Raw genomic sequence first — 12603 nt, forward strand, 5'->3', positions numbered from 1 at the left:
AGTGCTTAACAGCTGATTCACACTGTTCCACATCATTTTTACAGCTGTCATATTCACAGTCCTCTAACACTTTTATTTTGGCTGTAGAAGCAGCAATAGCTGTCTCGATCTCAAGCTGTTCTCTTCTTGCTTTTAACTTACATTCTTCAATGTCCAAGGCTTGTCTCTGTTTCAAGGATGCGGCTCGTGCGAGCAGAGCAGCGCGCTCTGCTTCTTCTTTCTGCCGTACAGATGATACCGAAGAAGCTCTGGACGATCTTGATGAGCGGCTACTGACTGAGCTTCTTCCAATGCTGGTACCTGATTTCTTTGCAGTTAGTCTAGCAGTCACTGACACGCTGTCATCTGGGCTCACGTCGTCGTGATGCTGATGTCTTGTTACGATGATCCATTTCTCAACTTCAGTCATAAACGCACTGAACTGCTCCTTTTTTGGGTTGAACCAGAGCATCTGGTCCACATTCCTTTCATCTTCTGGCAACAGCGACAGTACATCATCATTTGCCCGTAAGAATTCTTCATGCAGCTTTGAAAAGTTACTTAAATGTTCATCAACAATGTCAAGGCTTTCATTCTCTTTCATCAGTCTGCTAATTTTATTCATTTTTGAAGTTAATTGTGACAGCTTGGACCTTCTTGCGTTTATGTGCCTGCCGAGCTGTTCTTCCAAACCTCTTTCGGTGTACCTTTGCGCCCTCTTATGGCCGGTCCCGCTACTGCAGCTCTGTGCCCTAGGCCTGCAACCTTGCGGGTCTTTATCTGCCATCTCTGCTCCTTTTACACAACTTCTTATTCAACAAGTGTTCATGAAACAAAATGGTCTATGACACAAAGCTGAGGCTTTCGTAGTTAGTGTCATCTTCTTAAGACCAAAAACACTGTCACTGACTTATTTGTAAGAAGTTGTGAATCGCAATTGTTCAGTTTTGACACGACTTGTAGCTTAGCAGCATATCATAGTCCAAAACTTTATCCATGAAAGCTTATTTCTTCTTTTCTTAGATTCTTCATGCATACAGCTCTGTGCACTTAACTGACTTGCTGTATCAAACTTTGCACGATCTCATAGCGATGCAGTCGTCTTGCTCGGGAGCATGATGGTTTTACTTAATGTAGTGGCTATCTTTGTTTCTTCTTGGAGTTCTCTATTTCTCTTATATCTAAAATAAGAGTCTGGATGGACAAGAGGCTGTTTTACGCGTCGGTTTGTGCAACAACGACGGTAAAACCATCATGTCGCTCCGCCATTCGCTTACTTTATTTCTCACAAACCTTTCACAACAAAAGCACCATATCCTTTTCAGGCTTTTCAAAATAAAACATGTAATAACTATAAATGGCGCTAACAGTTACGTTTACGGACCTTTTGTTTGTTTTCACTATCCACTTCGCTCAATTTCTTATGTTCTTAAATGAACCGTGTAATTAAGGAGACTGGTGATGAAATGTTGAAAACGCCTGATGCTGAGCTGCTGCCTTATTTGCAGAGACAGCCTATATGTTTGTATGCAAGGTGGTAGGCAAGAGAGACAGAGACTGAAAGCAGGTGTCTCATACAAAAACCTTCATCTTTCTATGACACTAAAGTTTCAGGCATTCTTCAAAAAAAAGAAAACAATCATACCTTGTAGTGAGTTGAGCGACTCATAGAGATAAAGGGAAGAGGTGGATAGTGAAAGTCTTATGTGTGCCTATATCAATAGAGCACGCATTCAGGCTTGTGCTGAATTGATACGCCAATCTTGTTGGACTTAGAAAGAGCTTTGCCACGGCTTATGTGGGAAAGTGACCAAGGTGTGCATTCTAAAATGAAGCTGACAATTTCAGATGTCTTGAGATTGCTGAAAAGGAGTGAATGTCTGAAAGGGCTATAGAAAGTAGAAGACAACTGAAAAATGATCAGCAGAGCGTGTCGGTCAACATATTCAGGAGACTAATAAATAGACTAAAAAAGATCTAATCATGGTCTCTGCTCCCCAGGAGTAACGGAAATAATTCAGTTACAAAAAATAACTGAGATAATAATTGAAATGTTAAATGAAAAATTACTTAAAACCAAGCATAAATGAATCCTGTGCACATTTGAGTTAGCTTTAGACTACTGTTTATGTAGACAAAATAAACTAAATTCCCTCCGGAGGAATGCATTTTGTAATTTGCATGTTATATCACAACATTTGCCGTACTCATTTACATTTCATCTGCCTTAACTAACAGAAGAGAAAAATGTGATGCGTTAAATGAGGTAGGAAACTAGGAAAAAGAAGGCAGTATGTGTTTCTGTCTCATCAGTTCAATCAGTGCATCACTGAGTGCTCACATGGCAATAAATTAAAGGCCACTGTTGTGATTTAGGGACCAGCAGCTAACAATCTGTAGTGGGGGGGCACGAGGCAGCCACGGGTATCACAAACTGGAGTTGGTTACTAATAACACCAGGAGATGTTCAGCATGCACATACAATAGTCATAAGTAGTCACATACAGTGCAGTGCACTCAAGTAAAATAGACAGCGCGAACAAAAACCTAACCTAATCAGGAGAATATAATCATTCTTCTGATTATTTTAACATCAAGGGTACTTCGCAAAGTCAAGCTAAACTTAAAAACCATCAGAGCATAATAAAATGTGATAATCGATAATGGGCGTATCTGCATTTATTCACAGTCACGTGGATTACATCCCTTAAAGGAGTTCTTTAACTTGAAAATGGGTCTTTTATGTACATTGGTCTGCTATTTTGATTTCCCTGCATTTTCAAAAGCTCTTTTCAGACTTCTCAAACCACTCTGTGGCAACATTATTTCCCTTTGGTTAAACTCAGCAAAAGCTGCTGTAAGTGTGGACAAAAGTAAATCTGGCGTAAAAGATTTCAGGATATTTTCGTGTGCTGAGCAAACCTCGAAGTGGAAAACAAATCACGAGAGAAAGAGGTACAAAGCAGGGGTGACTGTGGACAGAAAAGGAGGCGCATGGAGAAATGCTGGGAGAATTATTTTGTATTTTTTTTACTTTGCATGTAAAGTAGAAGGATATTGCAGATTATTCTGTTGCCAGATCACGGTGAGTGACAGCTTGGCTGGCTGAAAAGTCCCCAACAGCTTTACACTACAGGACTGCTGAAACAGGAAGATGAATGAATGGGAGCAAACTGCATTAGATTAATGAAGACTGAGCCTGCCAGACAATGGGATAAATAAATAGAGACTGAAAGAGGGGAGAAAGGGGGAATGGAGAGATTGTAGAATCATATTAAAGAGAGGAGAATTGTATTAAAGGAATTGTAATGACTGTTGGCGAGGAAAAAAGTAATAGAGCTAGTGGGGAAATAGAGAAAAACAAAGAAGGACACTCTCCTGCAGACGCGACGTTCACAGCATGCAAAATCCTGCTGCAGCCTGCCGACACTGGGACGCACTTAGTAGTAGTGTGGATGTGGAAGGACCGAGATCAAATCTTCTTTCTCTCTCCATTTATTTTGCATGGTTCTGAACCATATTAGGGCCCAGACTATGTGATTTGTCTGACTGCATGCTTGCCATTGCACCCACAGAATTATTCACAGTTCAGAGGAATAACCTACATACACTTCATTTCACTCAACAAAACCGACTTCGACAAGCTGGGGGAAGTTTGTGTTCCTTAATATGTGTTAAGGCCCCGTGTGGGTAACTATTAGGACTGCGTGGAAAATCCAAGCCTTCCAAGAAGTGCACAGACTTGAACAGCCTGCTCAGGGCAGATCTTTCTGGCTAACAAATCAGCATTTCAAACTCCACCATATTAATGATGGAAAAATAAAAAGTAAGCATTCTTTGCTGATGAGTTTGTGGGAAACTTTGATCTGAAACATTCCCAGAAATGTTATTTAATGTTCTTAAAAAACATTTAAAAAAGAGAATAGCAGTTTTCCTCCAGCACAGCATAGTGCTGAAAGTGCATTGCTTACCTTGTGGGTCTTGTCATTTCAAATCCCTGTGGTCTGACAAAAACCTTGAGCAATACCAGAGCCATTTCCACTTCCCTGGATGCCTCAGTCACTGAGCCATGTGTGCAGTCTAACTTGGTGTCTGTTTTAATTTCTGTTCTTCCCAACAATCTAAATACTAGCAAGTTTTCAGTTCACAGAGTCTGAAATTCATTCATTTTAACCTCCCTCATTTGAAATTTAAGGTGTGAGTACAAGCTATTCAGTTCGTACTCACACCTTAAATTTCAAATGACTGACTGTCAGCAGGAAGTTCAGCAAAGCTATCAGTCTCACGAGTGACGAGGCAGACAAGGGCAGAGCCATCAGCAGTGCCTGAGAGGCTGCTGAAAGATCCTCCTGATGGTTTTGAATCAAAGAGAGTGAGCAGTAAAGTGCGAGTGCTACTGGGATGTGGGCCAGGGCTTGATCAACCCTAAAGGAGTAACCAGGGCAATGCAGGGATGTCTGATGTGGAAAGACATTAAACATCTTCAGTGACTAAAGACACAGTACTGATGATGTGGGCCAGCATGCAAAATCCCATTACACTAGATAAGTTGATTTCATGCTGACTAAGACACTTACACCACCTCCTCTTTGGAGGCACCATAAGCCCAAGCAATTGTATAAATACTGATTACCCCAATTTTACACATCTAAAGCCCTTTTTTCAGTGATATGCAAGACTTGCAGCTCCCATCAGTCTGCTGAAGTGACATGGGTTAGTTTTAATGTTGGTGCTCTAATAGCTGCATTTGCAGAAACCCAAGCCAGTGACGAGAGAGTCACACATTACGAGTGTGGTATTTTTGATAACTGCAAAAGATTTCTTGCACCTGTGTCAGTGAGCATTGACTCTAGTGATGAGTAACTACACTTTGGAACATTTACTTCCCTCTTCCACTGCCACTAGGAGCAGGGTCTCTCTCCCTGTCACACTCTGTGTCTGTATGTTTGTGCCGCTGAGACAGCATCTCTTGCTTAAAGGCTGCAAGAGAGATCTGTCATCTGATGTAGAACTACTGAAGACACATTAAAAAGATTGTAAAAATATTGTAAAGCTTATTAGAAAGCTAAAATGCAGAAAGAGTCATTAAGATAAATTATTATTACGCACATGCTATTTCTATTTAGGGCATTTGTCAGTGAGCAGAGCAACTCAAGAAGACACTGGAAAGACCTATGCAGACATAATATACTACTGTAATTTTATGCAGTTGAAATATAAGCCATGCTGAAAATGATATGAAAATGTCACAAAGTCCTAATAATAAGGGCACAGCAACCTTTATTGAATTGAAATTTTATTTTCGTTTTAACTTAGTCATAAAAGCTCAAAAGTCAAGATCCTGTCAGATGAATGGAACGGAGTGTATGTGTGAAAGGGCATTGTTTTCTGGAAAACGTGTGAAAACATAAATTTGCTTACGTTATGTCAGGACTGAAAAGTGAAGTTTGACAATAAAATATGTCTGAGGCTGTTAGAAATAGGTGACCTCAGTCCTCTGCTACTCATTTCCGCCTCAAGGCCACATTCTGGTAGAAAGCACCTGAATCTCATCATGAGAGCTTCAAGCTGCATTGTGGGTAATAAAGGCACCATGTTTCATGCTATATGAATGAAGTTCTAAATCATAGAAGTACTCTTTGCAGGGAGACTAGCAGCCTTTCCTGTAGGAGTAATTACTACTCTAAATTATTCAGGGATTTGAAAAGCAGAGTAATGTTTTCATCATTTTGAAAGTGCAACAGATTATTTTTCGCAGATAATGCCTCTTTATAACTGCAACAAATTATCCTCCAACATCTTGTTGACAAAACACGCTGCGATACAGTGTGTTATTGTAGTTTCAGCGTTCCACTTGTGCCATCTTTCCAAGGACGTACCCGTTGTTCCTGACAGGAGACAAACGTCTGAAACCCCGGCGCCACTCCGAAGCCCAGCTGGTCTATGAACGGCGGCTCATCTTGGGTGTGGATCTGAACTTTGATCCCTGCTTCAAACGATGTCTCATCTGTTGATAACAGAGATTACGACATTTACAATGAGGATGATGATTTGTATGCACAGACTGGCCTGCATGATCAAACCAGCAGCAATTGTTACTAATCAGATGGAGACAAAGCTCAGCTAACGAGTAAAAAAAAAAAAAGATGCTGAAAGTTAAAACAAAATGAGAAACGTAAAATTGTAGTCTCAGCTGAGCAGGAAAGAACTATCCCAGTGGAGTTATTAATTCGTAATTGCCATGATTTTCCATGGATGACAAATGCATTGTGGACTTTTAGGAGTTAATAATTGGAATGAGAAGTGACAGGATAAAGAAGGTGGACTTCCCAAATAGACCAGCTGATAACAATACACGCCCCGCAGGAGTCTTATGCACTACAAGGGCATACGAGAGTGAATGCATAAAATTAATAAATAATTGATGATGAGGATAAAACGAAAATCAATATAGCTGACAGCTTGTCTTGCTATAGCACTCTGCTGTATAGATTTTAAATGAACCAGATGGGCCTCTTTGATACTGAGATCAGGGAAACCTCACAGCGAGGTGGTGATTCAAACCTATACTTGTGCAAACATACTTTTGCAGAACCCTGGACCTGCTTATCGTGGCGATGGCAGGTTGGATTCAAGAGGTTTAGCTTCTTTGAGCGCCGGCTCGGGGATAAAGTAGGATGTCTGTTTCCTGCCGCCTTTTCTTTCCAGTTGTCACTTGCTATAATCGTCTAAGTGCTAGGCTTTCTCACTATTTTCAATTAAAGTGCTCTGAAATGTGGCTTGAATTGGCAAGAGAGCTTCGAAAAAGAGACACAGACTTTAACGGTTACACATTTCTTTTCTGATACACAAAGCCATTTTTTGCTGCTGCTGCAGCCTAGACGAATGCTTGAGGCTTAAAGCAGCATATATGTATATGTCATACCCAAGCTCCTGTTTGCATGAGTGCAAACAGGAGGACTTTAAGTAGTGGACATCTGTCTTCAGTACACAACTGAAGTAATAACAATTGGGTGAAAGTATGGAACAAAATGCGAGTATTATACGTTGCTTCATTATTGTTTCACTGCCTGTGCTTTCTTCTGAAATAATGCCAGGTATGTGATAATATGTCTCAGCACAGAAATCAATAACCAGGAGAGGCTCACAATAACCTTGTCAGTTTTTAGTATAAAAAATATATGTGTGTTTTCACAGCTGCCACCAGACACATTTTCAAATTACTTCAATTTATTTAACTTTTTCCTTATTAAAGCATATTGTTGCTCCCATTTCCTCCCACAGTCTGAAGATATGCAGATATAGTGAAGGTTAAGCTCCTAATTACCTCCATCAAAGATTTGTTTGACTGCTTCTTTATTTTTCTGTTTTTTAGTAGAATTGCTTGAAAAATTATGGATGGACGTGCATGATGGATTTACTAGAAGTGGGACTTGGCCCAACTTAGGCGTGATCAACTTTAAGGGCTGATATTAATCCAGTTCTTGGTTAAATTATTTTTTTTTAGAAGGATTCTTTACCATTGCCAAATCTGATATTCTGCATCATATCTTCACAATTACATATCAAATTTCAATGGATCTGGGTCCAGAAATTTAATTTATGTATAACGTAGAGGCAATTTCAGCCCTGTTTGAGCTTTGCAGTCTGACTGCTCTTGTTTACCTAGAGGTGTTAATATGAGTGTTCATATAAATTATACAGACACGTTCATACACGTATATTATCTGTAGATTGATATTGTATCCTGGGAGTAACCTTTCTCTAATTTATGAATTCTAGCATATGCTTCACCCCCTGACACCCTGAAAATGACAACTAAAGCGGTCCACAAAAACTGCTGGACACTTAAAAATATCACAATTTCACTGCAACAATAATTTTTAAATGTCAGTGGAAACTGTGTTTTCTATTCCCATTTCTCAAGCAAATTAAAATCAAGAGAAAAGAGAATTGCTTTGCTAAGATTTCAGTTTCAGTGGTTTTGTATTTAGTTTGTCACCCTTGTCTGGACATAAATGCTAGTCACCAATTAACTGTAGTAACAAAATTCTCTCCATTTTTCAGCCAGAAAAGCTTTCAAGGCTGACATTTTTCTCCATGACATCCCATAGGTGCTCTATGGGATTTAGGTCAGAGCTCTGGAGGGCTTTTCTCCTCTGATTTTCCCCTAGGTAAAATTATTCCATTGGGTAGCTGGTCATGCTGAAAGATCCACTCCAGTCCTTTTTTAACAAAGAAAAAAAGAAGAAAAAAGTCAAAACAAACAAAAAAGAAAAAACAAAATGATTTTTAAGAAGGTTTCTTACGTTTGCATCCGTGTTCCCCTGTACGCCTGATACACCCTGATTTTATCAAAGCAAGTTCAACTACACCTGTAAAATAATACACTTACATCCACTTTATCTTTTGCGCATTTTCTTAAACTAGTTTAATCCTACCTGTCTTATTGTTCAGTCACTCGCCCGCTTTACTTTTACTCACTAATCCTACGGCCTGTGAACTCAGGTGTATCTGATGATTCTTTTTGATCTCTAAAGCTGCTGTTTCTTTGTTACATGGTTCGATCAGCTGCTACACATTCTCTCCTTCTGGTACATTCCCTTTAAAAACATTTTTTTGACAATATACCAACTGTGAAGATTGAGTTTGTGCTGCTCTGCTGGCGTTCTTTGTGCAGACGACACTTGACCTGTTCTCCCTCCTTCTCCCGTTTCTCTCTCGTCTTTGCAGTGGACATGGGCCGCTAAGTTCAATAAATCAGAATTAGCTATTTCCACATTACTTAGGAGGCATGCTCTTGGATTCGGATCTGATTTATTTATTTTAGTAAAGAACACTGGCTTTAAAGTTGTGGTAAACTGTTTGGTTCAAACACCAGTGTGTCTAACATTTTATGGAATAATCATATGAAAGACATGGAGGGTGTTGTAGCTTTAATATCCATAAACCTTTTGATGCCACTCCACACATAAATGACTGTTATCCATAATTCCCATGATTCTGGGAGGTTTTTCACTGGTAGTTAGACACTAGCTTTTGTTCAACTTATATTTATATATTTTTTATACAGTTTGCTCCATAATGTGTGGGACAAACATGGTTTTGCTTCTCACCACCGCAATAGATTGTAAATCAAACAATCAATATGTGATCGAAGTGCAGACTTTCAGGTTTTTTCAGGTGATTTTACAAAATATTTGGCTACAAATATATAGTAATTACAACCATTTCTATACACAGGTCCCCATTTTCAGAGGTTCAAATTTAATTGGCCAATTGACAAGGGAGCATCCAGGTGACGCCTTCTCCCATGCTATTATATGACAAATAAAGCAGACATAATATTTGACGTTCATTTAAAAGTGTTTAATTGTATGTTATAGCTTTTCACTGTAATTTTACTGTGATTTTAAAATATGAGGCCCAAAGAGGACATCATTAGACCAAAAAATGCAAATAAACCTAACAGTGAGAGACAACAAAAACTTTAACAGTGGCCAAATCCACAATCTGGTGCACTGTTAAATAGAATAAATGCTCTGACCAGCTCAACACCAAAAGGCCCGAAAGACCACAGAAGACAGCTAAAGTGCACAAATTATTTCCACTTTTAAGAAAAACAACTTCACGACATCTAATCAAGTCAAGAACACTTTTGCGTCAGCAGGTGTATCACTTCATGACGCCTTCATGAATAGAAATACAATATAAAAATGTGCAAACCACTGATTACACTCAAGATCAAGATTAGACTGCCAAAAAAAGACATAAAGGAGCTTCGACAGCTCTGTAGAAGTGATGTCGAAGCTTCTACAGAAACTGTAGAAACTACAGTTAACTTGTACCAGAACCAGAAACAACTCATGATCCAAAGCATACCGCATCATCTGTCTAACGTGTTGGTATAACTTCCAGTGGAACCAGGCCACTAGTGTTTATTGACAATGTGACTTTTGATTGTAATAGCAGCACGAATTCTAAAGTGTACAGGGCTATACTTTCTGTTGAGGTTCAGCCAAATGCTGCAAAACTGATCAGACGGTGGTTCATGGTGCAAATGGATGACCCCAAGCAACCCAAGAGTTTCTTATAGTAAAGAAATGAGATACTGTTCAACGGTAAAGTCAGCCACCTGATCTCAACACAACAGAGCGTGCTTTTCCATTATTAAATACAAAACTGAATGAAGAAACAACAAGCACAAACAAGCAGCAACTGAATGTTATTTGCAGCAAAGGTCTGGTGGAGCAACTCAAGGGAGGAAACACAACATTTGGAGATGTCCATGAGTTCTACACTTCAGGCTGCAAACTTTCATCCAAATATTAACAAAGACTCTTTATATTTAAAATTGTAATGCGCTAATTTTGAACTGCTGAAGTATTAACATTAGGCATTGTGTATAAAAATCATTCTTGAACGGTTCATGCAAAATTTCTTTTCTCAAATAAAAGCATATAAAGTCAGCTGTGACGTTGTAACAAGGCAAAACCAGATACATTTCTTTGTCCCAAAAATTAACATCTTGATGTATTTGTTAATATTCATAATTTAGCTGTGTGAAAAAATCATGTGAATACTAATCATTATGCACAAACCCTTTGTTCATTCCATTGGTATAAAGTTGTAATTGTGAATAATCACCCATGCATTTCTCACAATAAATGTAATAGAGCTGTTGGTTCAATCTCTCATTCTTTTGTTTTAAGAAGTCTTGGGAAAGTTAATCCCACAGATCTTTCTTGCAGCAGAGAGCTCGACCTGTAGAAAACGCACAGTGGTATTATTGTTGACTGTATTCCACTTGGTTAGGGCCTGCTTTTGTGCATGCTACTATTCAGTTACTATTCAGTGCTTACTGGAGCACTTAATGGAATTGAGCCATCATATTTATGTTTCCTGTACTCTCCCTAGTCAAAATATCTGCCAAGATCTACTGGGCAGACCAGCACCTGGATTTTCCTCCACTGATGAATGTGTGTCTGAAATGAGAAGCCAAAATTGTAAAGCATTTTATTCGCTAAGGTAGAAAATCACTATGTACGTGAAGACGTTTTAGAGGTAAATTCTGCCTGTAATGCAGCTGTTCTGTCTTTTTCCTTCCGGTCCTGCATTGCTGAACACCTGAGAGGTGTATTTCTATTATGTAGAAACGCTCAAACACCCAGCAAATATGAAGTGAATAAAGAGCATATTTTAAACTATCAGCTGCACCTACTTATTATAATACCTATTTTGCCAAGCTTAAATCTTTTTTTGTTTATCAAGTAGAATGAAAGTATTGTTAGTGACCTATCTCACCTTATTATCTTCATTTAGTGGTTTGCAAGAGTGTCAAAAAAATCTTAGCTTAACATTTTTATTTACAGCTGCGAGGTATTTCCCTGCAAAAGAAAAACTTTCTCTATAGTAAAGTCTGCAAGGTAACTACAGATGACTTTTTTTCAACCCCCAAATCTGCATTACAGGATGCACATCATATCACTCATCTTTACTTGTGTCTGTAAGTGTGAAATAGTAGATTTTAAGTAACATAAATCCTTTGCCCCGGTGTGTGTTGGGAAGCTTTCCCAAACACCTGCTCCTGTTACTTCATTGCCCAGGGCATTTTTTGCCTGCCTTGTTTGCTGTTTTTGTCAACAACAGTTAGCATAAAGGTCCCTCGGTCTTCCACAGCATTTGTTGACTATATTTCCCAACCAATATATTTAACTCTAAAAAAACAAGCAAGCAGACAGCGTTAGATTCCTCACTGATTATTGATTTTGCCTACAACAAATTTTTGACCTCATTCTACATCTAACAAATGGGTATAACTCAATCAACTGCCAATTCATATCATTTGGAAATTAAGTTGAATTAAATTAAAAAATTAAATAATTACAAAAACAAAGAATTTGGATTACCAGCTAAACACTATGTTAAAAATAATGAAAGACTAACAGAATATTCCAAAGAATTAAAAGCATGTAGAGTGTATAATATTAAAGTGCATAATTATTACATCCTTTGATTTTCAGCACGCCTCTCGGAAAAGTCTTCAATTATTCAATAATCTTACATGAAAAGCATTTAATATTAATACAATTAAATCAGGACAGATCATGGCGTACTGCTCTAAGTTTCATGTTTAATAATGATCATGAGTATTGTGTTTCTGTGACCGCACTGGACTGTTCCTTTACGGTCGTTTCCCAGTGCCTATAAGATAATGATGCAAACACACAGCAGACTATGCTGGTGAATTAAAATCAGTTTTGCTTCACCTGAAGCAGCACTGAGGAGACGCAACTCTTCTGATGACGGCTCGACCCCGAATGGGAGAGCCCTCAGCCTTAATCGGTTATGTATAAGTCAAGTGCTTGTCTGATTCATGTGGGCTGACTATATGACTATTCATTCGGTTATATCACAATAAAACTTCCTGATCAGTATTCATCTGTCCTTATTCTGTATCTGGGAAACAGTGCGTCAATGCATTGCAGGTTCATCACTCATTATTAATCAAGATGTGTAAAACATTTCTAAAAGCGAATCAGAGGTTTTTGTTGTATGGATTTCTTAGATACACACCTGGATAAAATCCCTTTGCTAAATGTATTTTATTTGTCACAGTTACAT

At 38.6% G+C, this 12603-nt stretch overlaps 1 protein-coding gene across 3 annotated transcripts in view; it reads right to left on the reverse strand.

Moving 5' to 3' along the window:
* Positions 1-12603, reverse strand: part of asic1b (acid-sensing (proton-gated) ion channel 1b) — a 185706-nt gene that overhangs the window by 19797 nt on the left and 153306 nt on the right. For all 3 annotated transcript variants that reach the window (XM_086293445.1, XM_086293447.1, XM_086293446.1), the window contains one exon: positions 5859-5986. In XM_086293445.1, coding sequence (XP_086149571.1) covers positions 5859-5986 — 128 coding nt within the window. The remainder of the gene's footprint in view (positions 1-5858; positions 5987-12603) is intronic.

This window comes from Aulonocara sp. 'chitande type north' Nkhata Bay, linkage group LG5 (assembly GCF_057382095.1).
Source record: "Aulonocara sp. 'chitande type north' Nkhata Bay isolate Kocher_YH1m ecotype deep benthic linkage group LG5, A_spYH_male_GT1.1, whole genome shotgun sequence".
Classification (NCBI taxonomy): domain Eukaryota; kingdom Metazoa; phylum Chordata; class Actinopteri; order Cichliformes; family Cichlidae; genus Aulonocara; species Aulonocara sp. 'chitande type north' Nkhata Bay.